The sequence below is a fragment of the Macadamia integrifolia genome, unplaced genomic scaffold, assembly GCF_013358625.1.
Source record: "Macadamia integrifolia cultivar HAES 741 unplaced genomic scaffold, SCU_Mint_v3 scaffold1205, whole genome shotgun sequence".
Classification (NCBI taxonomy): Eukaryota; Viridiplantae; Streptophyta; class Magnoliopsida; order Proteales; family Proteaceae; genus Macadamia; species Macadamia integrifolia.
Genome location: NW_024868119.1, coordinates 90,063 through 117,385, shown reverse-complemented (window position 1 = coordinate 117,385; position 27,323 = coordinate 90,063). Strand labels below are relative to the sequence as shown.

Genomic DNA, 27,323 nt, shown 5'->3' with positions numbered 1-27,323 from the left:
ATAATATGATATGATATTCTGCTGACGACCAATGATTTGTATCCAATTATGCATGTTTACCCAGGTATCTAACTTTGCCATAGGCTTCTAATTCTTACGGTCTGATCATGAATGTATAGTTTCAGATTTTCTTTCATTAAGTTGATCATGAATTCTAACACCCCCACCCCCCACCCCCAAAAAAATAATAATAATAATAATAATCATGAATTACTTGAAAACCCTAGCTAGATTAGGAGAATATCCATATTCCATGTATAAGTTAAGGTTAACTATGCAATTTTTATCTAATGAAAAACAATAGTTGATTCTGTTCTAAAATCTTTTGAACAACAGTTTGGAATCTCTGTAATTATTTTCATCTCTCAGAATTATTATTTTTAACTAATTTCATCATTTGTAGATTATCCACAACAATTTGAGTGTACAATTTAATTCCACATTGTTTAGCTCCGTGCCACCCCCCCAAATATATATATATATATATGTAGGAGAACAAAATTTATGGGACTACAATGGAAACATAATCTTCTATCTGTTCAAATACACAATCTTATGAATTACATTCAAAACATTAGATTGCAAATCTTAATTCATCCAAAACACGATTGCTAATTCCGACCTTTGAATTTCTAAAAAATTGACAATATATTGAATAATTAGAGAAAAACACCTCTTAGTTTGTATCAGATCAATTGCTGATATATGAAGCCTTTTTGTTCTTCCCACCTCACAAATGTATTACAAAATTAAGGGAGGTAGGAAAAAATGAAAAAGGAAGAGGGTTGGGGAGGCTTAATCTTGATGAGAAGAAGGAAGTGGAATTAATGGGTATAGTTTCATAATCAGGGTCAATTTGGTAGCTACGTACCATTTCACACAAACATAACAACAAGAGACCATAAGTTGACTTGAACCCAGCAGTTTTCTACCCAAATCTCCACGTGCAATCTCTATCTAGGTTCTTACTTCTAAGGCGATTTTTAGTTAGGTTAGAGAGGCGAACAAAACAGGAAACCCTTAAAAACATCACAACTCCAACAAGAATATCCACATTTATATGATAATATATAATATAAATATTTTATGACAATCTGAATGGATAATTTAATTAAGAAGAATCTAAGCTTTGTTATAACTCTTTTCTTTTCTTGGCTAAATATGCTAGGGTTGGGGTATTGGTCCATGTGGGTCTCTATTTTCGTTAAAAGAACTGTAGGAAAAGACCCATCAATGCCCTTAGTTATCAAACTGAAGGAATAAAATAAAACGAGGTGGGTTATAAGTAGACGTTGTAGGTTAGAAACTTGCAGAGACGTTGAAAGCAGAACCAAATTCACCCCACCAAGCAACCTCTCTCTCTCTCTCTCTCTCTAGTTATTTAATTTGCCCTAATTTATATTATTATTATTATAAGGGTTTTGTTAGCCTAGACGTTGCATCAATCGCTGAGGCAGGTCTTTCCAAACACACACATTCTCTCTCTCTCTCTCTCTCTCTCTCTCTCTCTCTAACGGAAACACATATCTTCTCTTCTATATATTCTGTTGGGCTCATGTGGTTTTCCTGCTTGTCTTCTTTCCCCACACAAATCATTCCAACTATAAAAATATAGTACCAGAGAAGCAGCTTGAACTGTTACAAGAGACATCTAATCTCTTTCTGTATATCAATTTTGGCTTTGGCTTTGGCTTTCTCTTGTATTATTATTCCTTTCATCAGTTTTGTTACTTGGGAATTGGAAGTGTTAGTTTCTGTGTGTAAGGTTCACCAGAAGAAAGAGAAACACAGAGAGAAAGATATTTACTGGTTAGGTGCCACTCCTTCCTGCTTCTATTGTTTCTCTACCCTTTCACTTTTTTGATCATCAAAGGATCAAATGTGCACCAGAGGCCACTGGAGGCCTGCAGAAGATGAGAAGCTCAGGGAATTGGTGGAACGATATGGACCTCATAACTGGAACGCCATAGCTGAGAAGCTCCAAGGAAGATCAGGTGCAAATAAAATTTATAATTTTTTCTTTTCAATTTTCACTTTTTTTTGGGTGGGTGAGTGGGTGGGGGGTTGTGAATTTTTGATATATTCAAGGAAACCCTAAAGTTTTTTCCCCCAAAAAATTAGAGTAAAGAATAAATTTTCAGCTTTTGTTGATCTTTGACAAATTACAGAAGCACACCTAAAATCATTACTTTTTGTATTTGAAGAATAGGAGAACATCAAATATGTGTAGAATATGAACAGATTTTAGGTTTTGGTTTTAGCAGTAATTAATTGTTCCTATGTTCAACTTGTGAAGTGACACCTTATGTGAAAAATGAATCAGGTAAGAGTTGTAGGTTAAGATGGTTTAATCAGTTGGACCCAAGGATCAACAGGAGCCCCTTTTCAGAGGAGGAAGAAGAGAGGCTTCTTGCATCTCACAGGATCCATGGTAATAGATGGGCAGTGATTTCACGGTTATTCCCCGGGCGTACTGATAACGCAGTGAAGAATCATTGGCATGTAATAATGGCGCGAAGGTGCAGAGAGAGATCGAAATTTTACGCAAAGCGAGCTGCTCAGACCTTGATTAGCGATAATAAGTCCTCACCAAAACAAGATGAGCAGATGAGAACTGAATCAGGAAACCTTGCTTCTTTTTTGAAGTATCATGGAAGATATGAGGATCCAGTCATGCATGGGCAGCAATATGGGCTTAAAGAGTTGTATGCTCAGATTCCAAGTTGCTTCCCTAAGATGCTTGAAGGTAACAAAATGTCAAAACTGAACACAGAACAATCTTCTTCAATTTCATTTCTATAATTTATTTTTATTTTTTATTTTTTTATGCCACAGGGTTTTGATTTCTCATGTTTTTTATTGATTAACTGCAGATAGGAAAAACCAAATCGAATTTTATGATTTTCTTCACATAAACAATGATTCTAATCGAAGTGAAGTGATAGACAATGCAAGAAGAGGGGATGATGAAGAAGTGGAACAGAAACTTAAGGAGGAACAGAACAAGCCTACCGTCCCATTCATCGACTTCATGTCAGTTGGAAGCTCATCATCATAAAGTTGGTATCTCAAACAATAATCTAACACAATCATAGAAATTACACATGCACAGTCCAGCTAGATTCTGACTTGTTAGGACTCAAATAGAGATGAATATATTTATGTATGGTGATCAAAGATGAGTCTTTGCCAAAACAAAAATGGTTGGCAACATGCAGCATAAGGAATTCTAGCATCTGCAATAATTCCATGTAATGTGGATTCTCTTGATTTGAATGAGAATCCATGGAAAACAATACAAATCCAGTATGTATATAATCCTTCTACTCAAATGTGTAAACATTGGGTTTTTTTGGGTTCCCACAGTATATGTCCAGTTGTACTTTCAGGTTCACCATCAAACTATTAAAAGGTTGATATTTTGTCTGCTACTTACACTCCATCTTCAAATAGCATGTCTTCCATACCTTGAATTCTTCAAAACTCTGCAATTATTGACTCATCTCTAGTTATGCAGTTCAGTAAAATTTGGAAATATTTTTCTTTCTTTTCTTCCTCTTTTTCTTTGCTATTTTTTTTTTTTTTTATAATTTCTCAATCAATTAAGAATGAAATACAAAAAACTTAGAATCTTTGTTGATAAAAAAACAGGAGATATTTATTTGTTCTACATAGGCCACTGAGATTGGTTTATTTGCACTGTAACTGACGATGATGAAGAGCTTCAGTTATTGAAAATTAGGGTTTTGTGTCTGGTTTATTTTATGTATTCCCTTTGTGGGGTAGCTCATCCATTTTCCATGTATTTTCTTCTGTTCATTCCTCCTCTTTCAGCAATAAAGACTTCTTTTATTTTCAAAATAAAATGGTGATTCTTGATTCTAGTTCGTGTGAAAACTGAACAAATCTGTGTTGATGATGTAAAAATCAGGCTTTAATGAAACAAAACATAATTCTAGGCAAGTGAATACAGCACTCAACATGCATTTATTTGCTTGCTATTAGTTTCTTTAGTGGAAATATTTATTTGTTTTTTTTTTATATATATTTAATGGGCATCAGTTCTATTTCTATCACATTTTTATTTGGTATATGGCTCAAAGAGATGCTCAATTCTTAAGTTGGACTCAAGTATTGAAGGTCTTAACAATTTTATGTCTCTATCTAGTTGTTGAAACGTCCCTGAGCTTCTTATGATGGCCATCTTATTAGCCTGAGGGCTTGGAGGGAGACTTTGCAAAAAATTAGTTAACTGTATTGTCATTTGTGTTGGTGGAATGCTATAATCATCCTCTAAGCCCACCCATTTGGCGGCAAAACCCAAAGCTTCTGTACAGTCCCACTGGCATGTCACTGAAATTAGTGTTGTAAATATGGCATAATTAGTGATAATGAAGCTGACTTATGGACAAGACTCATAACTACCAGGAAAATTTTTCTACATGTGGTTGATGAGCTGCAGAACTGCGCACAAACTCTTGCTTGATCGTCGTTCAATCGATTATCACTAGTCCTAGTGAGAAACTCAAGGACTTTTGAGTGGCTAAACCAAGTAATGAAATAATTCTTGACCCAATCTGACGTTAGGTCACTATAAGCAAACTTAGTCAATCTTGATTAACCCTCTTTTTCGCTAGAAAGTCATTTGTATTAAGAAAATGAAAGAGAAAAAAGAATGTACAGCAAAAATAGCCACGAATCAAATACAAAAACAAAAACAGAATTGAGATCAGGGAAGAACTAATCTATCTTCGGCATTGCCATCAGCAGTCTAGATCCCCAACTGAAACTCAAAACCCAAAGGGAGAAAAAAGCTGCCTAAATGCAGAATTATTTGAACCGATACCTAGGACGGCCTAGGGCATCAATTTCCAAGGTCCATTGCAACCAATGGCGGCCAAGAATGTTAAACAGTAATATTCTCCATTATGACCAAGACCTCCGAGCATATTTCCATCCAAATGAACCCTTGTAAATTGTAGTCCTGGTGTATAGCTTCCACATGTAGTAATCTTTTCTCTATCTACCTTGTTAAACTTTAAATCAAAAGATTGTAAGATCTGTGGTTTAGATGATAATTACCTTCTCCAAACATCGAAAAGTGTAAAACAAATATGAGAAATATGTAATATCCTTCCATATATAAATACGTACCCAACCTGAATACTGCAAAAATGGTTCATCAGATCATCAGTATTGAAGTTTGAATCAGTTAATAGTAAGCCTTCAAAGTTCAGAGTGGCATAAACTAAGATTAGGTCAATGCTATCAAATAATGCTAGGGTCAAGAACAATTTGATGAGGACATTTGTAGCCTTTGCTCTCCTCAAAGAAGGCACTCCAAGAGAGTAATGCATGAAGCTGATTGGATTGCCAAACCATTCAAAGGATACTCAATTGGATGAATTGCCAAGCTTGCCTTTGTGGTACAGTTTCTCACATTTGGATGGAAAGGAATCCTTTTTTTCTGAACAAAAACTATTTCGGACAATATTCTTGCCAAATGCTGGCCTTCTTCTAGGCAGATCCAGTCTTTCCCTAGGGAGTGGGGGTGGGTGTTTATCTAATTTTAAGGGGAAGTCAGTTTGGGATTCTATGGAACAATGGCGTTATGTGCTATCATCCATCATATATGGTGGGAGAGGAACTTGAGGATATGGTCTAATTCTTTGTGTACATATCATCACATCTGCTCCTCTGTCAGTTTCCAAATGCTGCAGAAGACTCTCCCATGTATTGGCCACTGCAAAGAGAGTGGGAGAAATAAGTGGATTGCTTTGGCTTGGGATTTCCCCATTCAGTTCAATTCCCCTTGCCCCTAGTGGTGTTTGTTTGTTTGTTTCCCTCACCCCTTGTATTTTTATTACTTTATTTCAGCTAGCTTAGGCTGCTTCTGCATTGTCTTGCCATGGAATTCTCTTCTTCTTTCTTTGGGTTTAATAAATTTTTTATCCACACCTCACCACTTCAAAAAAAAAGAAAAAAAAAAAAAAAAAAGATGGAATTCCTTCATTATAAATGTAATGTGCTATATGGAATGGCAATAATTGGCAATGGTGCTTCCTATGAAACAAGAATAAGACTCGAAGAGGGAAAATTAGAGAATAAGAGAATGAAAACACTGTACCTCTTATGTAACTAAGAATAATTGTATGGAAAGATTTCTTACTTAGTAAATGATGATATTAATTTAGAATTAATTATTATAAACTATGAAATCAACTTTGGTCCTCAAACTATCCTTAGACATTAGGGATTGTTTGTTTAAATTAAAAATATATTTTTTGATTGATGCAATTGCTAAATACAAGAGAAGAAGTTGAAGGCAACACATAATTCCTAATACAATTAGGAGTTTCAAATTTGTTGTAGTTGTCTTTACTAAAAAAAAAAAAAAAAAAAAGGAATTCTTGTTCTGGTCATGAATTTTTTTTTTCTAATTAGAGTATGGCATTTTTGAAAATTTATAGAAGTTCCAAAATTAGAAATTACTACGCTTAACAAATGCATTTCCATTTTTTTTTTTTTTTTTTTTTCCTACAAATATAAATTACTATGCATTACCAAACACATATTTTTGTCCAGAAATGAAGATACAAAAATTTATTTCTAAAATAGAAACATAGCCCAAAAACAGAAGTGTTATCATACATGGCCTAAACAACTGAAGATTTAATCCTCTACTATATCTGGGTTTTACAAGTTGGACTACGGAAATCTAAGTTCAATAAAACAAGGCCTACATTGTTTGTGTAGTTGAAGAGTTCTAAATGAGAGTGCGAAATCACGTCCTGATCCAATATTTATCAAATATAAGTGTCATATTTCTCATCGGACAACTTGAGTTTCAGGCTCAAATTTAGGAGGATAAAATTAAAGTGTTCAATCCAAAAGCTTAACAATAAATGAATAAATAAAGCTTAAACTAATTAGGCAGAGATATCTATCTAATAAGGAAAGTCATTCAAGATGCCAAAGCATTCCAATATGGGATTATTACTTGCAGTCCCCTTATATGTTGTCATTCTTTTAGGTAGTAGTAAGTGTGTGGTCTCTCCTTTGGATGATTATGCATAGCAGTGGATTTCGATGGCTCTGATACCATGTTAAAGTATTCCACTCAAAATCTTAAACTATTAAATGAAGAAACCAAACTAGCTAGTATATGAAGGTAGTCAAGGTCTCAAAATGTTTTTTCAACATGATATTATTCATAATAGATAGTTTTCTTTATTTTATATTTGGTAAAACATAGCAGATGTTTGAAACTAAAGGAGAAGACCATAGGATGTAACTAAAAAAATCTATACGCATAGCTGCAAAATTAGAACAACGAGTTAGAAGGAGAGGCCTTGGGCCAAGACTCACATCTTCTTCCATCCCTTCACTACTTTTAAAACCTTCAGGCCATCTTATCTTCTCTGTAATCAAACTCTAGCTGTGCCACTCGGACCTACTCTAGTTTAACCCAAAAATTTCCAGCCCTGACTCGGATTCTGAGCCAGAGTATTTGAAGGGATTTAAATGGATAGTTGAAATTCGAATTCGAATCCGCATTCATATCCATTTAGGGGTATTCATATCTAGTTAAAGCATATCCATATTCAAATCCGAGTTATTTGAAAAATAATTATCTGAACAGATTAGATAATCAATTAATGATTTTGAGGGTTCTTGAAGTTTAGACATGTTCTAGATAATGAGGATAAGAGGTAAGACAAGTTAGAAAGATGGATTAAGAGAAAATTGTATTCACTAGAGGGAGGAAAGTCCGGATTACACAAGTTGGAGCTAGAGTAAGCGGATGGTAAAAAATCCGAATTCGATCCGCATTTGTATCTGTTTAGGGGCATCCACATCCAGTCAGGAGATATCCGAATCCAATCACATCTGAAATCCAAATACAAATCATATCCAATCCATTTCTCTTCCCAGATATCTCAGCCCAGACTTTGTTAGGGCTCAGGGCTGGTAGGGCCAATCTTTCACCCCATTTGACTAACAAGTCAGGGAACGGAGGACGACTCCAAGGAGCTGTTTGATAACGGTTCGTTTCAGCTGTTTCTGTGGTTTTCTGTTTCAAGAAATGTAGAAACGGGAAGAAAAGCGTTTGGTAAAACCGTTTCGTTTCACCTATTTCTAGGAATAGAAATTGAATTTTTTTTTTTTTTTTAATTTATGGTTCAAAAACCACTTTTGACGAAACGGCCCAAACATGTTTCGTCGTGAAATGTTTCGTCGTTTCACGAACCATATTTGGGCTCAAAAAACCCACCCACCCCCGATCAAAAGACGCTGACCCCTTTTTCGAACAACATTTCCTTCAACGAGAGACGCACGCCTCTACTCCTCTTCCCACCGCCGACCTTATCCATAAACCGATGCTGCCTCGTGAAGGCACAGGACGATCCAGAGACGCTCAGCGATTCCCTTCTCGTGAAGGCACAAGAATATCCAGAGATGCTCGGCGACAGAACATCGTCGTATGTTCGAGATCCCGTGAACTAGTACAGCTGCAAGAGGTGGTTGCAGAGGCTCTCCCGTGACCAACTACCACTGCAAAAGGGTTGCAGGGACATAGCTTTAAAATACGACTTCGGGAGACCTCCAATTGTTCAAGATCGTTGATCCGTGCGCTTGGATTTGCGTGGTCTGCATTTCTGCCGTTGGTGCCCTAGGTATGTATCTTTGAATTTTTTGATGAATTGATTCCCTACCCTGATAATCGTCTATTGCTACGTAGCCAGCCTCTCTTATGGGTTCCGACGTCCTTCCCTGACTTAGGGTTTTCCTAAATCTACCCTTCCAGTAGATCATGATTTGAATTCATCAGACTTTCTCACTTTTAAAGAGGAGAGATATAAATTATTGAAAAATGAGATGGATGTTTCTGAGGAAAAGAGTAGGATATCTACTGATATCCTGGATGCAGTTAAGAATTTGGACATTAAAAAAAGATGGTAGTTAGATGATCATGACAAGCTGCTCAAGACGAAGTTAGACATTTGATATATTTCGACTAATTGCAGTGTATAATATCTAGTTTGGTTAGGCGTATGTTTTAAAATTATCTTTCTTGGGTTAAGCATGATTGATGGAGAGAAAAAAAAAAAAGTGGGAAACGTTTTCGAAAATAAATTTTATCAAACACCATTTCCTACAGAAAACGTTTCCGAAAACAAGATTTGTCAAACACTTTTAAATCCGTTTCTATTTCCAGAAATGAGAATTTCTGTTTCTACTGTTTCTTGAAACAGCAACAGAAAAACCGTTATCAAACGGCCCCAAGATCTTCTTCGTTCAGTCTAAATTCTTCAAATAAATGGCAGAATCTTAGGCTGTGGCAGTTATTGACCGTTGGATCAGATAATGCACATCTGACGGCTGGAACTCGTAATCCCTTGCTCTAGAGGGACTCCATGCTTCGTTACGACTCAACGCGTCATCATGGGAAGAACACTAACTGGAGCCAAACTTTTGTATCTCTGAGCAGGAAAACATGGTCCCTCGAGATGCTATTACAAACCCACCTGCGAATTGCAGTCCCATACTCCTCCAACCCTCTCTGTTTTCTCCTTCTTCGATTCCATTTCACCTCTCTCTACGAATCACAATCTTTTTCTTCTTCTTCCTCTCCATGGTTCCCAATTCTCAGAACCTCCATTACCAAGAACGACTTACGCCTCGGCAAATGCGCACACGCGCGCATCATAACCTCTGGCGACAGTGGCGATCGTTTCCTCACCAACAACCTCATCAACATGTACTGCAAATGTGGCTCTCTATACTACGCTCGCCATCTGTTCGACCAATGTCCTGACCGAGATTTAATCACTTGGAACTCTATCCTTGCTGGGTATGCAGTCTCCGCTGACAATGAAGGTAGTAGAGTTCCAGATGGGTTCCAAATTTTCCGCCTTATGCGCAAGTCTACTGTGCCGCCCAATCGGCTCACTTTAGCTCCAGTTCTTAAGCTCTGCTTACAATCGGGTTTTATTAGTGCTTCGGAAGTGATTCACAGTTTTGCGGTGAAAATTGGGTTGGAATGGGATGTGTTTGTTTCGGGAGCTCTTGTTAATATTTATTCGAAGTTTGGACGAGCCAGAGATGCACGTATTTTGTTTGATGAGATACCCGAAAGAGATGTTGTGTTGTGGAATGTCATGCTTAAGGTGTATGTGCAATCGGGTCTTGGAGCAGAAGCATTTATGCTCTTCTCTGAATTTCACCGGAGCGGATTACGTCCTGATGATGTGAGTGTTCGTTGTGTTCTAGGTGGGGCTTCAGAAGTTGATTCCATAGAAGTTAAGAAGAATGTGGAGCAAGTTCAAGCTTATGCAATGAAGATGTTTTTATTTGATGATAAATCAGATGCAATTGTATGGAATAAAACCATTTCACAGTATTCCCAGGTTGGTGAATATTGGGCAGCTATTGAATGCTTTGTGGAGCTTAAGAGGTCAAACATTGAATGTGACAATGTGACATTTGTTGTAGTTCTTTCTGCAATTGCAGGTATTAATGACTTGCAGTTGGGGGAACAGATCCATGGCATGGTTTTGAAAACAGGTTTTGATTCAGAAATTTATGTTGCAAACAGTCTCATTAACATGTATGCTAAGATGGGTTACTTGGATTATTCTAGAAAAATCTTTGAGGAAATGAAACAGTTGGACTTAGTTTCATGGAACTCGATGATTTCAAATTTCGTACTGAGTGGATTGGAGGAGGAATCAGTGATCCTTTTCTTGGGTCTATTACGTGATGGCCTAAGACCAGATCAATTTACTCTGGCAAGTGTTCTTCGGGCCTGTTCTGTAGTCCATGAAGGTTCTCACCTTGGTAAACAAGTTCATGTTCATGCAGTGAAAACGGGAAATGTTGAAGATGATTTTGTCGTGACAGCACTTATTGATGCTTATGCTAAGTGTGGGTGTATGGAAGAAGCAGAGGTGCTCTTTAATAAGACATATGACTTTGACTTGACTCCCTGCAATGCATTGATGGCCGGGTATATAACAAACCAAGATGGTCATAAGGCATTAAATCTCTTCTCTTTGATACAAAAGCATGAACAAAAGCCAAATCGGTTCACATTAGCAACAGTGCTCAAGGCCTGTGGTTCCTTGGTGGTGTTGGAGCAAGGGAAACAAATTCATGCCCATTCAATAAAAGTTGGTTTTGATTCGGATTTATGTGTTAGTAGTGGGATTCTTGACATGTATATTAAATGTGGTGATACAAGGGATGCATATTTGGTTTTTGATGGTATCTCTAAGCCTGATGATGTTGCATGGACAGCCATGATCTCAGGGTGTGTGGATAATGGGGATGAGGATCATGCTCTATGGCTTTACCATCAGATGAGGCACGCTGGAATCCCGCCTGATGAGTTTACCTTTGCAACTCTAATCAAAGCATGTTCTTGCTTGACAGCATTGGAACAAGGTAGGCAAATCCATGCAAACGTGATCAAGTTGGAGTGTGTTACAGATCCATTTGTTGGGACTTCAATAGTGGACATGTACGCAAAGTGTGGAACCATAAAGGATGCATACCAGTTATTCAAGAGGATGGATGTGAGGAACCTTGCCTCATGGAATGCCATGGTTGTCGGTTTAGCTCAACACGGAAATGGAAAAGAGGCTTTGGATCTTTTTGAGAAGATGAGGTTTCACAGCATAAAACCTGATCGTATCACATTTATTGCAGTGCTTTCAGCTTGCAGCCATTCGGGCCTTGTTTCTGAAGCTTATGAACACTTTGAATCAATGTACAAAAGTTATGGTATTGAACCAGAGCTTGAGCATTATTCTTGTCTAGTAGATGTTCTTGGTCGGGCAGGGCTTGTCAATGAGGCAAAGAAGGTGATTGAATCAATGCCGTTTGATGCTTCTGCATCAATGTATAGAGCCCTACTTGGTGCTTGTAGGGTTCAAGGGGATGCAGAAACTGGAAAGCAGGTGGCAAGTAGACTTTTGGCTTTGGAGCCGCTTGACTCTTCAGCGTATGTTCTTCTGTCTAACATCTATGCTGCCGCAAACAGATGGGATGATGTATCTGATGCTAGGAAGACGATGAAGTCAAGGAACGTGAAGAAAGATCCAGGATATAGTTGGATTGATGTGAAGAACAAATTACATTTGTTTGTTGTGGATGATAGATCACATCCACAAGCAGATACAATATATGAGAAGTTGGATGATTTGATAAGAATGATCAGAGAGGAGGGATATATCCCTGATACAGATTTCGTGCTGTTTGATGTGGAGGATGAGGAAAAGGAGCGCTCTCTTTATTACCACAGTGAGAAACTGGCAATTGCTTATGGTCTCATAAGTACTCCTCCATCTGCAACAATTCGAGTTATTAAAAACCTCCGTGTATGTGGGGACTGCCATAATGCAATCAAATATATTTCAAGGGTTGCTGGACGTGAGATTGTGTTGAGGGATGCTAATCGTTTCCATTGTTTTAAGGATGGAATCTGCTCATGCGGTGATTATTGGTAATATTGAAATTGTTTCTATAAATTCTTTTCCTATTCATAATCTAGTGTCATTAGTTTTGTTAGACAGGGGTATTACAGCTGTTGTATGATGGCACAATTGAATCCGTAGTGAACTTCGTGGTTGTGAGGCACAACTTATGTCCTCTTTTCTTAATTGGATTTAATCATGTGATTTCAATAGGTCAACCTATTTTTTGGTGGATCACATCTTAAACTTGTACTAATTAGTCTGCTGCAAGTGTTCTTTCTGGAGCTAGATCTTGATGTCTGAGGAAAATATAGTAAGTGGACATGATGGTTCTATTCAATAGGTGGTAGGATAACTATAACCAATAATCTTTACTATCATGGGAATGACTGATTAAATTCTTCTATGTTTAATCACATTTAATTAATCATGAGAGAAATGGATATAGATGGAATAAATGTCCGTAGACCTAGTAAAAGGTTTTTGATGAGCAGATGTGATGGGGACATCTACGTATACCAGCGGCGTAGGCGCAAGACCCAGCCACATGTGCACTCTATTTGGCTGGAGGAAAGCTAGAAGAATGAAGAAGGAAGACTATAAGAAAGAAGAAGGAAGAAAGGAGAAAGAAGGCTGCTGGTCGATCTCTACCGTGAGAATGAGGAAAGAGACTATCACTGGTCTCTTTCTCTCTCTCTCCTATCTCCCAGATTTTGTGGGCCCCACTGATGGTTTTGTTATTTTAGTAGTTTATTTCATAGTATCTTTTGTATTTAGGTATTTGAATTAAGTAGGAAACTATCTTATTTCCTATTTGTTTTTTTTTTTGGAAACTTCTCTATTCTGAAATTATGTTCCTAGGATTAGCCTTTTCTTTTTTTAGTAACTATTTCTCTATATATGTAAGGCCATTGGCCACGATGGAATGAATGAAAATTATTGAAAGAAGAACAGCTCACGTCTCTCCCTCTCATGGTTCTCTATCTCTTTCTCTCTCTCGTTTCTCATTCTCGGTTTCTCTCCCTTTCTCGACTTTCTCTCTCTTTTCTCGAATTTCATCTCTCTTTTGCTGTTTCTGTTCTCTCTATTGTTGCTGCACTGTTGCAGCCATTGTTCACAGTAACTGGAGATCACCTCCATCGAATAGACCCCACCTGGGTTGCTGCTGAGTTCCTCATCAACAAGCTAGGCTGCTGCTGAGCACTATATCATCAAGCTGGACCTTTTCCCTCATCAAATAAGGTGGATTGCACCTCTGTTTTGGAGGACTTCGGCTTCTCCTTTTCTCCTCAGATCGGGACGGCAAGAAGGTAACTAAAACCCCCTGTTCCACATCCATTGACTGCCTATTATCCCCATTATCTCCCCCACTAAAACCTGAAATTAATCTCTGTTTTTCAAGCCATCTATTTTCTGTTATCCTAAAAAATAGAAAAAAAATCCCTGCTGTTTTACCTTATTAGTTGGTTGATTTTAGAGAACTGCATGGGTTGCTTATTATGCTTAGTGTCTTGACTGATTTGTGCTAAACCTAACACATATTTGCTGCCATGTTCCCTCCCCCATATCCCCATTTGACGCTTGGGTACTTTAAGTGTTTTTTAATGCTTAGATTATTATTGACCGCTGCTGCCCTGTTAATTAGTCTATTATCTTGCATGTTAAATCTGTACTTAGCTGAGCAACTTTTAACCCAACCCAATTCAAGACCTATTGAGTATTCCTTATTCTAGTGGATTGACCCCTTGTAGGAAACCTAGTTGTCTAAGCATCCTTCCTACATCAAGATGTGTGGGACTTTTGGTAAAGAATAAAACACTGTAGAGGTGGGTTTTCTTTGAGTCAATTTTAAGATTCTTATCTGAGATGTGAATGGCAATGCATGGATGACCCAAATAATGAGATACTGCATGTTAAGTCCCACATGTAACGTGGAGGTTGCTTGTGCTTGTAAGTTTTGGGTCTAATTTAATTAGTTTTCTAGGTTGTTTGTGACTTTGTGTTTCTTATTATTGGTATGTTTTAGTTTCCTTTTTGGTAATGCCACTCTCTATATCTATTTGGCAAGGGGTGAGGACACAGTCAACAATTCTGTTTTCCGTTTACGAGCAGAATCTTATTCTCCATCGTCTCCCTCATGTCATCTTCTTATTTCTCTCTTACATTATAACTCTGCTGGTTCATTAGGTCTGAGATTGTTACACTGTTTAACCACAGGGAATGCTTATTTGATGCAAAGAGAGAAGGAATAATTATTTTGAGCTCTTTTTCTTCTTTTTTCTTTTTTTATTTATTATTATTTTTTTCCAGTAGAAAGTATGAGAAATGCATATGCAACTGCTTTTTTTTTTTTTTCCCACATTTATCAAGAAATAAAATTGGCTCCTTAATTCGTCCTCCCCGCCCCCCCCCCCCTTTCTTCCAAAACAAGATTTTCTATGGTTCTGTATCCTCTTACTTCTAATTTTATGTGACCCCCTGGTTCTCATAGTTCTGCTTCTTTTCACAGGCATCCAGAAGGTTAACCCATCTGAAATCTATCTAAACCTCATTCCAAGTACTTGGATTTGTCTACAGAATACCTTTCCTGTTAATTCATTCTGTCAAGAGTAATGTCATTGTTTCAATTGATGAGCTATTGGTTCTTTCCTTACTACTTCAATGGTTCAACCAAAAGTGTGCCCTTTACCCTCATTACTTCAAATAACCCAACTTGCTTTATCCAAAATTTCTCAGGTTAGAAAGGTTTCCTCACCGTTCCTATATCAATCAGAATACTAATAACAGGATCTAAAGCTACAAGTGATGGATGTGTAAACAGATGGTTCTTGGGACAGGTTGAATGCTGCTCGCTCTTATTCTGGATGATCAAAGGATTGCTGAACCAGCCTCAGATCTCGTCTCAGGTGAGAAACTGCTTTATATGTATGCCATTGTGGGTGGTCATGATCCTATTGCTCCTATGGTATAGAAAGAGTGTCAATGCCAGAGGCTGGTAGCAAAAATTCCAACCAATGAAAGGTTTTTTTTTCTTTCCTTTTTTAGCCTTTCTTTCCCAGGATGACTAGCAACGGTCAAATAAAAAAATTCAGTTCAAATTCCGGACACCAACATCCTACTGCTCATGGTGTTTCACGATCAGTAATGGAAATGAACGGGGAACTAGTGAAATGCGCAGAACCACATATTGGATCACTCTAGTAGGCACAAAGCAGTTGACACCGAGTTGGCTCCTATCAGCTAGCTGTGCCCTGCTTGGTCACCATTGCACATTTGAGGTTCTATAGCGTGTCATGAGCATTGGGGAAAAAAGAAAAGGTTGGGGTGGTTTATCAACTCAAGCAAATAGACCTACCTTACAACAACATAGGGGGAGAAGGGAGAAGATTGTGAAAATTGTCTGGAACAGAGCATGGGAAGGAAGGAGGGGTGGAGGGAAGGGCTTCAAGCGAGACCAATCCATTCTTTCTTTCCTTCTTATTTGGACTGAAGCAAAGTTTTACGTCTGGTTGTCCAGATGGTTACGACGAATTGGGGATTATGTGTATAGGTGCATAGCCTCAAATTCGATTCCTCATCTGTGCATCTAAGCTAGCCTGGACCACTGTTAGCAAAAATGCGTTTTTAAACATATTCTCTTTTTTTACCGTTTAAAACACGTTTTTCCATATGCTTTTCAAAGATACTTAAAAAAAAGCAAACGGCGAGGTTTTCCGTTCTGAACATGTTTAAAACGTTTAAACGCGTTTCGTTTTTTGGCCTTTTTTAAGACTTAACTTGTTGAACAGAATGTCTACTTAGTTGACCATATCTTTCTCTCCCGAACTCTGATACACTTGATTCTTTCGCTGACTTGAAGTTAACTCAATGACTTATATTTCTCATGATATCATATTCAATTCAATATCAATGTATGGATCCCGAAATTGAGATACAAATTGATGCATTTGCTGAAAAATGTTTCTAAAGTGATGACTCCTAATTCAAACTGAATATACATTACTCCAAGAGTGTGTCGACTATGTTGACAACAATGAATAACATCTTAGCCAAGCCACTTTGCTAAACAAAACTTGGACATATGTAGTGTATGAATTTAGAATTGGTAGTGGATGATATTCAATTATATATAATAAAACTTATAATGAGACATGAGATATATATATATATATATGCATTAGTGTTGGATATTGTAGTTATTTTGAATATTAGATGCAAGTATTCATGTAATAATTCTTTAATTTATACGAGTATAGTATCCTTTTTTTTGTCCCATTTGTTTAAACTCTACACGTTTAAAACCCGTATCGTCCGTTTTTTGTTTTTTGCCATTATCTATTTTTTTAACCTTTTGTTTGATTGTATCGTTCAAAATATTTTACTGTTTAAAACCCGTACCATCCATTTCTGTTTTTTTGCCGTTCCCTTTTTGCTAAAAGGGGTATGGGCTCATTGGTTAACAAAAAAAAAAAAAAAAGAGAAGCAGAGTTTTATGTACCACTGAGACTAACATAGTAACCTAACAGGGTACTACCCTTCTATTAATATGGTTCTGAAAGGTTGAACCCAACCAGAAAAACAGGTGCAGTGTTTTTAGCTCTTGGAAATGGTTTCACTGTAGAAGGGGAGTAGTGAAATGTTTTTCTAGCCCAGATTGCTAATGTTGAGTTTCATTTATCAACTTCAACTTCTTGGCCTGCAGGGGTTTTGGGCCATTCCAAAACTACTATTACCTTGGATGATGATGACAATAATCCAGTTATTAAGATGAACTATTTGTAGCATTTTTTTTTTGGATGAATCTGTTTGTAGCATTAAGCACTTCCATTAGCTGAGAATGTGGTTTCCAACTGGATTAAGATAGAGGTAACTAGTGTTTATGCTGATAAGCACAATTAGTGGGGAATGGGATTGACAAGACCATTATTTATGAGTTAGGTGAGTTTGGTGCATCTTGTGACTTGTCCACTTATAATTTTTTTTTTTTTTTTTTTTCTGATAAAATCCACTTATAAATTTCAATACTCGCAAAGTGTTGCTGGTGTAGTGGGCCAGGCTCATCCAAGACCTGACCCACCATGCTCCTAATCAAGCCCACTAAACAGGGCCATATGATATCTCAGCCTCACAAGGTGCTCTTGGCCTATGATAGGGCCCACAAGATATGATAATCCAAGAGATAACCCATCTCATACCTGCTTCTATGAAAATGAAAGGACCAAGTTTTCCTTAAGGCTATGTTTGGTTGAAGGGGAACTAAAGGGAAGGGAAGTGAAATTTTCATACTTAAAAAGAAAATAAATGTAATCATTACCCATGTGACTTTAACATTAACTTCAAATCATTCCATTTGGTTATAAAATTTCACTTTACTTTGCATCCAAAACCCTTTACTATAATATGTAAAATAAAAATTATATGTAAAATATATCATTATTAAATATGGTTAGAAAAATTAAGTAGTTTATAAAATCATATGGGATAATGATTATAAACATTTCTTTTTAAAATGTGAAAATTTCACTTCCCTTCCCTTTAATTTTCCATTCAACCAAACAGAGCCTAAGCCATGGTGAAAGGGGAATTCCTTGATAATGGCTTTCCGATGCCCAAGAGAGAGTATCACACAATAGGGGGAGGGTATTATTGATTTCGTCCATGGTTGAACCCTGGCCGCATGGTGGAGGAAAACTCTCCTAAAATAAAATAAGAATGGTTTGACTAATTCAGAATCTGTTCACACAAATAAACATATTATTAGCAAATTTGTCCACATTTTTCAGTATCATGTAAGAGATAACTAGGCATGGAAATATATACAACCACCACTCTGGTTTGCTGAAACATCATGTTTGGAGAATTTTCTCCACTGATTGGACTAGAATTTTTTTTTTGGTGATGAAACACTTAAAAAATAATTTATTACTATTTAATAATAAAATGCATTACACATTATAAACTATTTACAAACGATGTCATTGAATCCAGATTTTTATGCCGCAATGAACATATAATTTCTCTTTAATATTCTCTCACTTGAAAGTGAATTCTTTGTTGGACATCTCTCACCTACTTAGATGAATATCCTAAATCAAAGGCATTGATATATAACTTTATAGCATCAATCGTCAGTACACCAAAACCCATAATACAAAATTAGATTGATGAACTTCTCAAACCTAAGAACCAATTATATTTTACAGTTAAAAATACTGTTCCATAAATAGTTAATGATAATCTATTCAAGAAATCCCAAGTGATCTAGTTCATTATACATAAACATGCATACTCAAAATTGTTGCTTAGGTTCATCATTTCCACAGTGAAACTCATGATTATCATAGAAAGAAATAGTGTGACTACAATGTGGACAGAGTACTCAACCCTTACCTTATTTGTGAAAAATTCAAGGTACAAATCTATTGGCATTAGACATGCAAATTAACTCATGCAAAAGACCAGTTTGGACTAAGTTCTCCACTTGGGATCCCCATAGTCATAATAACCATTTGAAATTAAAGTCCAACCAATCATTTCACAGACCCCAAAGTGATTAATTCACATGCACTCATACATTTCTTCCATTTAATTCTAATACTGATTGGCAATAGTTTCTTTCATGTGAGAGATTAAGATGGTTCAAATTACTTGGATGGGTAAAGAGCCCCTTACTCAAATGTCATGTCTCAGCTTAATTGAGTTGGTGAGCAAAATAAAACCCATAAGATTTACTAGAAATTTGAAACTTTTGAAACTAAAAACCCTCATGTTGGATGCCCACAACGGCTGTCCCATTGGCTGGGGGTGCTGGCATAAGCTGCACGCATCCTGGCAGCTATCCTCATCCCACTAATTAATATGTATCAGGTTAAAGCCGGGTCAGACCCATCTGATAATCAATTTCAAATCTTAAAAATCACTGCCTTAAATCATCAATAAAATGGGGGTGGACCACTTTTATCTCAAGCCGGCATGCCATGTTGTGGTCCCATTTCCACCAGCTAAAGGACATCCACCATGAAAAGCACTTGAGAAAAATTTTGTGAACTTGTAATGTTGATATGGGTCCTCCTCCTCTCTCTCCATGACCAGACTTCGCAAAGAAAGTTCATCTAGAATCTGAAACATAAAAGCAAAACAGTTGCTATTCCATACCTGACCCAGCAAAGCCATAAAGGAAAAGCCAGAATTTTGAATTCTGTATCACTGTTAAGTGTATTCATGTACTATTGAAGACCTGAGGCTGTCCACCACTTCTCTCTCTCTCTCTCTCTCTCTCTTACATAATCAAACATTCCAACATGATAACCTTGCAATCATGGAGTCCCCCGCAAACCACCCAAACCGTTGCCGAATCCCAAGAAACATCACTTTATGATCTTTTCTTGATTTCTTCTTCTTCTTTGCCGTTGACTGAATTCTCTTCTTCTAAAATCTAAAGGGATCATCTTCTCTTCACTTTTCCAAAGCTTCTCCTTTAAATATAGAAGCTATGGCATATTTCCGAATCCTATTATACTCAGAGAAGAGGGTTCCACTTTCATGGCATACAATAGTAATCTACACAGCAGCAGCCACAATTCCTCCTCCTCCTTAGCTTGGGATCTTCACAGCCTTGGAGTTTTCAACGCAGACATGTCCTTAAGTAATGGTTACCCTTTTCTTTCTTTCTTTCTTTCTTTCTTGGTTATAACCTTTAATGGCTAATTGTAGAATTCTATCTTTCATTGCTTACTCAGTTATGGAGACCAGTGCACCCTTCTTACCACTTCCTGATTTTTCAACTGGGTATCTTCAAGATGCTTTGATGGAATGGAATGATCGGTGTAAGAGAAGACGCTTGGAGTTATATGACCATGATGATCATGATCAAAGAATGAGCTTGCAGAACTATTGGAGTTCGAATTGGACTGGAGAGCCACTGGAGAATTTTAGTTGTTTTAGTAACATAACTGAAGCTAATGGGGTTTCAGGTAATTTATATTATCTCTCTTGATTTTATTTTCTTTATTGATTACTTTCTTCATGATCTAAGGTGAACCCATTTTTTCTTTTAGGCTACTATAAATTAATACCATCATCATTTTATAAATGTATCAAAGAACCCAAAAATGGGTAATAGATCTAATAAGAGTGAAATACGATGTGAGATCCAGGGTCATACGCTTCGCTTTGCCCTAATCTTGGCTCTAATACCACTTGTTAAGAATTTCTGTAAAACTTATCTTTAAACGCTAGTCATTAAGGAGAGAGTACAAGTCTCCAACGGGTTATTTACATTATATGTAAGATTATTCAATGGAACCCTAATATAAAAGCATATTGTGATTATGACAGGTGAACCCTTAAACTCTTCAATCAGCAGTATCAGTGATGGAGAAACCATTTTGTCAGGGATCAAAACAGCAGAAGACTCAGTGTCAGGTCCTGAAACATATGATTTTCCTTCTTGCCATGACAGAGACACCCAAATTTCAAGTGATACTGTGTCAGCCAAAGGTATAACTTCCTTTTTCAGGTTTTGTCTGGATATTTCTCATGTCTCCTCCTTTCATGTGTTCTAAGTTGAATGTTTTGATTGCTTTAGGTGTTTCAGAGGGTGGTGGGCTTAAGATGAAAAAGAAAGTCATTACTGGAGTAGTCTACCCATTTGCATTAGTGAAGCCTGGAGGAGTAGATGGGGACGTGACCCTTAATGATATTAATGAGAGGATCCTCATGCCACCAACTAGACCGGTGAGGCACCCGGTTGGAGACTTTGCTGGTCGTCCATGTGTCTCTCCTGATGGTCCCGGTCTCTCAGGGAAAGCAGTGGTGGCCCTAACCAAAATCCAGACTCAAGGGAGAGGAACCATCACAATCATCAGAACCAGAGGTTAAGGAAAAAGATTGAAGGGTTATTCTTGTTCTAGCTTAATCCATGGATGTAGTCTCAATTGTATAGTAACTAAAGATAGAAGATGAATGAGTATGAGATGACTGAGTGTGTTATAATTAATGGGTTTTGAACCAATTAAGACTTAAGAGTGAGTATACACAGTTGAATTCGTGTATTAAAAAGCTGTAAATTGCACCTATACAAGACAAAGTGGATTAGGTTATTGTCTCATTAACAAATGATTAGTCTAAGTGGGAGAAGCTTTAAGCTTTGGAGTTTTGCCCTTTTTAGGGAAGAGGGTGATCTAAGCACAGAATCTGAATTGATAGTGGGTTGAAGAGGTATGGTTCATATTTTATTTTATTTTTTTTAAATGGATTATAAAAGGGAAATTTCTAGGACTACGTGAGAATATGGTGCTTTTGCTTTCACAACTCCCAAATGCCTTCATTCTCTATTTTGTGGACAGGGCTTTGGGATTTTGACAAAGTATCTACTCCCTTCTTGAAGAAGAAGAAAGACTTTATTCTGTTAGTGATGTCATGAGACTCTTTTATGATATCATACTTTTTGGTCCAATGGTTTGCCTAGATTTGGTGTAATGGTTAGAGACGATTTTAAGAACTTGTATTGCTCTTGGAAGAAGTTGGGATCAGTAAGATGCATATAAATATCATAGTTATTTGGGTAAAAGATTCTTGGCCTGGTGACGTAGGTACATATTCCAATGGGAGGGAAAAAAATCGTCTGTAATTCCGATCTTGTACAATTTCGTGCAATACCACCTTCAGGGGTGACACGTGTATTGATACCAATGCAATGGTCCAGATCTGATTTAAATGCCTCTTCACTGATTTAATGTTTTATTAGTTGTACCAGATCTGGACCATTGTATTGGTATCAATACATGTGTCACCACTTGAAGGTGGTATTGCACGAAATTGTACGAGATCGGAATTACAGACGATTTCAACCCCCAATAGGAGGGTAGGTGAGAACATCTTCGTGTGACAGATTTTTTTTGCATCAATTGTGTCTAGATATATACTTGTGCTAAGATAGCATTCTTTACTCTTATTATTTTATTAAAAGAATGAACAAAGGATTACCATGGCAGCAGCATGTGCTAGAATCCCATGTCAGGCGAAGAAGGATGCAAGATAGGGTGAGAAATGATCCAAATATAGGACGAGAATGTCATGTCAAAGTGGAGAGAGTGTGAAATAGTGCATAATACCACCAGTGTGGGGATCATCATTTTCCATAAAAAAATTATAGGACAAGTTGCCCATGTTGAGAGGTCATTTGATACGGTCCAACCATCTGCCAAGTGGCAATTTTACATTCAAAATTTGCCACTTCATGGCCTACCACTTAAATGGCCCATGTAATCCATTCTGGTCATTCTAGATGGCTACTGGTTAAATTTTAGACACAAATTTAGTCAAATACGTACCTTCCCACATATATCCATGAACCATATATTTTCAATTATCATATATTGGCATGCACTATTTGCTAGATTTTCAAAGTTTTTCTTTCCCATTTTGGTGAACTCCAATTGGACCAAGGCGATTTGAAGGAATATTAAAACCTACAATTCATTGTTTTGCGACATAAAAAGTGAGATGAGTTTGCAATCTCTGATTCATACCGGTAGACTTTTTTCTATCTTATATCTCATCTATGCCAGAAGAGTAGGTGCTTCAGTTAGACCTAGAGACTTGTTTCATATCTATTGGTTCCCCCGCCGCTGCCGCTAGATTAAGCTTATTATAGATGGTTATGTTTGCTTGAAAATCCGGGCAAGGTAGGAGCAGGTGGAGTATTTAGAAATGAGTTAGCCTCAATGGTAGCTTTCTTCAGAGAATATCTTGGGCTGAAGATCAACTTTGAAGTTGAATTCTTTGAGCTTAGAGGAGATAAGGAATAAGCCAATTATGGATTGAGTCTGACTTGGTGGCCATGGTCTCTCTCGTGCTTAATGATATTACTCTTTGTATCTTCGTCAACTATGGTGGGGCTTATCTGGGGCTTATCTTCCTATCTAAACTCTGTTGATTAAAAAATAACTCACTACTACCGTGAAGCAAATCCAATTGCTGATTACCTTTCAAAATCAGTAGCAAAGTTTGAAACTTCTAGTCTTGTTCAAGATTGCCCGGCTTTGATAAATATGGAGTTAGACCTTGAAGCTCTCAACCGTCCAAGATTCCATCTTCAGTAGTTTTTCTTATATTCTTTAAGGAAGGTTTCTCTTGGTTGGTCGTTTTTGCTGATGGCAATGCTGAAGTGGATAGACGGTCTGGGAGTCTCTTTCTTTATTGTTGTGATTGACTTTGCCAGAGTGATATAATCTATTCATTTTATCTTTTCTCTTAATACATATGATCTTTTAACTAATGATGAAATCCAATTGGGCTAAAATATAACACGGTGATTGAAAGTCCCCTCCATTTGAGCAATATGGCATGTTTATCTGGTCAAATATTCTACAGTTGGATGGTAAAGATTAGCCAACTGATGAATTTAATACAATCTTACAGTATTCTATGCCTACCATTTTAGGGATTTTATCCTCTAAAGTTATTTTTGCTATTACATATATGAAGGAACTGCCCAATAAAACTTCACTTATGCACACCAGAGGAGAAAAAGAGGAGGAAGGATACATATGACAGGATTCGATCCTTATGCCATCCAAGAACATGTTTTTCAAACAGAGACTACAACCAATGCGCAAACTCTATAGATGTAGGAGATATCAACCAAAGCTTGCCACTATGTCCCCACCATCTTTTGGGCCAAGTTTTTATATTTGCAGGTCCAGGAAAAGATTCGCAATAAATACTTACAGTCTTATTGGCTCCCCTTTTAACAGGTAGAGATTCGAGTGACAATTAATCTATAGAAGCAATGATAGTTGATGATTTGCCCATTATCGAGCTATTTCGCAAGAATAAATTAATTTAAGGTTCAACTTAAAATAGAAATGGCCCCATATTCAACAACTGATGGCTGTTAGTTAATAGGTTAATATATCAAATCCCCATTCCTTTTCTTCAATTCTTTAATATCAGTAGCTGGACAAGTTCTTTTCATGTACCTTAAGATAAAGATGTACCTTCAAGATTGAACACAGGTACTAGCTTATTAGATCTGGTAGACCACCTCTCCCTCTTTCTATCATTTTCTTTACCCCTCTAGTGTGCAAAGTAAAGTCTCATCGGGCAGTTCATAAACCAAAAAAGAAAAGAAGAAGAAGAAGCTAGACTGCTGCCTATTCTCCCCCACCCCTTAACCCAATCACCATTATGCTTTAATGAAACAAAATAGTTTAAATAAAAGCATTAATGTTCTGAGATTTATGGGTATACTTTATTACAAGTTGAGATCGCATTATATAGTTATAGTACCAAAAAAGGAGGAAAGAAAAAAGAGATTGCTCTATATAGGGCCAAGATCCAAACCAAATCTGATCTGGTGCACAAATGAATAAAAAATGAATGTACACAGTCTTATCATCATTGCGCTGAGTTCTACCCTCTTAATTAATCTCTCCTGACTCATTTTTGATTTATTGGTCATGTAGAATCTATAAGAATTATATTTATTAAATGAGGAGAGAGAAAATAGATGCCATATCCACGGACTAGGGACGTTCATGTATATTCACATACATTCATGTACGTGAAGATTCACTAGACTCGAAATAAGACTTGATATGCCACGTTATTGAATATGGGATATCTCTACATCAACCTCAAATGCATTATTTCGAAATAGCAAATAATGACCAAACCATCCACCATAAATATGGCAGGTTGGTCCAAATGAAGAAGGGGGCAATGTTAGCAAGATTATGTTTAATAGAACTAAACATTTCTTGAGATTTTTAGATGGCAAGGGATTTTCACTTCAGATAGCATGTGGTTTTGAATTCGACTCCTCTTATCTCTTCGGAATCATTCACATGGAGGTGTTTGGTGTTCTTCACTGCTTTTGGTAAAAGTTGAATGGTTCTTATTCAACCTTGGTATGATTTACTCCATGCAATTGTGAGTTCAGCATGGACCCACATGACTATTATGATCGAAGGCTTGGATGGATACCTATTGGTAGCAAAAAAAAAAAAAAAAACCCGACTCGTGGATCCCGCACACTCTCTTCCCATTAATTGGCCACCCCTTTTGGACAATTCAATACCCTCCCCCTCTTACTGGTGAAAAATTGCAACAAAGCGTCGAAGTGAACCTCCTCTTTAATAAATAACCACATCACTTAAATATTTTTAAAGGTACATCTTATTGTCACCAAAATGATGAAGTGAGTAGGGTTTTTGACCTTCTTTTGAATATTAAGGTCTGTCTCTCCTTGGCAGAATTATAGAGATTCTATGGAGAAAATTGGATCTGGACAAGATGAAACTCAATATTGATAGATGTTCATTGAGAAATGTGGAAACATGCTAGCGCAGGAGGAATTTTCCGAAACTCTTTTGGGGATCCCAAAGGTTGCTTCTCTTATTATTTGGGTATTCAATTAATTTACTATGCGGAGCTCTCTGCTTTCTTCAAGGGATTGCAAATGGCAAAGGAGCAAAATTTCCGTAAGCTTGGGACTGAAGTGATTCTTCTATTAGTATTCTTGGTGATAAAAATAATTCTATCACCCCATGGAAATTTCAGCAGCAATGGGTACCCCTCTTTGGGCAATGTTTTGCTTCTATAAACTGGAGAATTACTCATTACTATAGGAAAATGAAAACTATTGCAAATCTTTTGGGTAAAAGGATTGCATCTAAGCAGATTTCTCAATTTTGGCCTTCTTCCCCCGGAGATTGTTGGTTCAAAAGTTTTATGGGATTTTCCAAAAAGGCTTCAGTTCCATTTCAAGAATGGATGTTTGATAGTCTGTGCATGTGTTGTATATAGTTGAGGATTTAAAGTTTTGCTGATGAAGCGTGTGGTTCTGAGTTCGACTCCTTTTACCTTCTTTGGACCACTCACAATGAGGTGTTTAGTGCTTACTCTTCACTGCTTTCGATGAAATTTGAATAGTTCTCATTTAACCACAGTATGACCTAGTCTATGCGATTGTGGGGTTAGTATGAGCCCTCATAACTAGTTAGGTCAGATATCTGTCGTTACCAAAAGAAAAAAAGATTCTACTAATGACAATGCCAAAGGTGGTTTCCCTAATGTTTTCCCTTTTTTATTTTATTTGTCTTGTGCTCTTCTCATGGCTTCTAAAGGTGGAGCCAAGCAAATTTTAAGTATTTTTCCCGGTCTAGATATGCCTATTTTTCACATCCTTTTCAATCTTTGATATATCTTTCGTTGATTTTCAGCCAAAAAAAAATCCTTCTTTTGACTATCTATTATCCTTTTTTGTAAAGTTATTTAATATAAATGTAAAAAGGTATTCAAAATAATTTGAAAATAATTTCCCATTATTTCATTACTAAAAACTATACATTTTTTCAAGTAGACATATCAAATGAAAATTTTTTTTTTTCCAACTTCAGTTGTAAATGAGATTTCCTTAATTTTAATCAAATATAAGATATTTTAGTTTGGACCCAATTTTTCTTAAGCCACAGTAGATGAGGAATTCTTCTATTGACATATAAGGGAAAGTCAGCAATATATTGATGAACTTAAATAAATGGGTGAACCCAAAACTTTCTCCCAGTTACCTTTTAATCATATATCATAAAAACACTTCATTGCTTTTTAGTTCATTCTCTCATTCAAGCAAATGAATTTCAAAGTCCTAATTACTTCACATTCTCTCCCAATACACTACCTTGCACTCAAGAAGACTTCGTGGGAGTGGGATTAATCAAGAAAGATGACAAAGAGCAACACTAGGAAGTGAAACGTTTGGGCTTGCTAGCTTTGCCCAACAGGTTTGCTGAGAAATTTTCTAAGAGCCCATCTTTAATCATGTCATTGATCACAAAA

At 36.9% G+C, this 27,323-nt stretch overlaps 3 protein-coding genes across 4 annotated transcripts; all 3 read left to right on the top strand.

Annotated features, from left to right (window-relative positions):
- The first annotated feature begins 1,520 nt into the window (after positions 1–1,520).
- On the top strand, positions 1,521–3,431 carry LOC122063134 (transcription factor MYB52-like). The gene is made up of 3 exons (XM_042626815.1): positions 1,521–1,994; positions 2,324–2,746; positions 2,874–3,431. Exons 1-3 carry the CDS (start codon positions 1,880–1,882, stop codon positions 3,056–3,058), a joined length of 723 nt encoding a protein of 240 aa, XP_042482749.1. The 5' UTR covers positions 1,521–1,879; the 3' UTR covers positions 3,059–3,431.
- A 5,838-nt stretch (positions 3,432–9,269) lies between these two features.
- Positions 9,270–13,063, top strand: LOC122063127 (pentatricopeptide repeat-containing protein At4g33170). 2 transcript variants are annotated; one of them, XM_042626812.1, is made up of 2 exons: positions 9,270–12,508; positions 12,974–13,063. In XM_042626812.1, coding segments are annotated over exons 1-2 (3,090 nt in total). In that variant the 5' UTR covers positions 9,270–9,419; the 3' UTR covers positions 12,975–13,063. The 2 variants fall into 2 exon arrangements, with proteins under 2 accessions (XP_042482746.1, XP_042482745.1); XM_042626811.1 differs by lacking the exon at positions 12,974–13,063 and having other exon boundaries at positions 9,271–12,716.
- A 6,612-nt stretch (positions 13,064–19,675) lies between these two features.
- On the top strand, positions 19,676–21,588 carry LOC122063133. Its single transcript, XM_042626814.1, has 4 exons — positions 19,676–20,124; positions 20,219–20,452; positions 20,817–20,978; positions 21,067–21,588. The coding sequence occupies exons 1-4, from the start codon at positions 20,022–20,024 to the stop codon at positions 21,357–21,359; spliced, it is 792 nt and encodes a 263-aa protein (XP_042482748.1). The 5' UTR covers positions 19,676–20,021; the 3' UTR covers positions 21,360–21,588.
- The last annotated feature ends 5,735 nt before the right edge of the window (positions 21,589–27,323 follow it).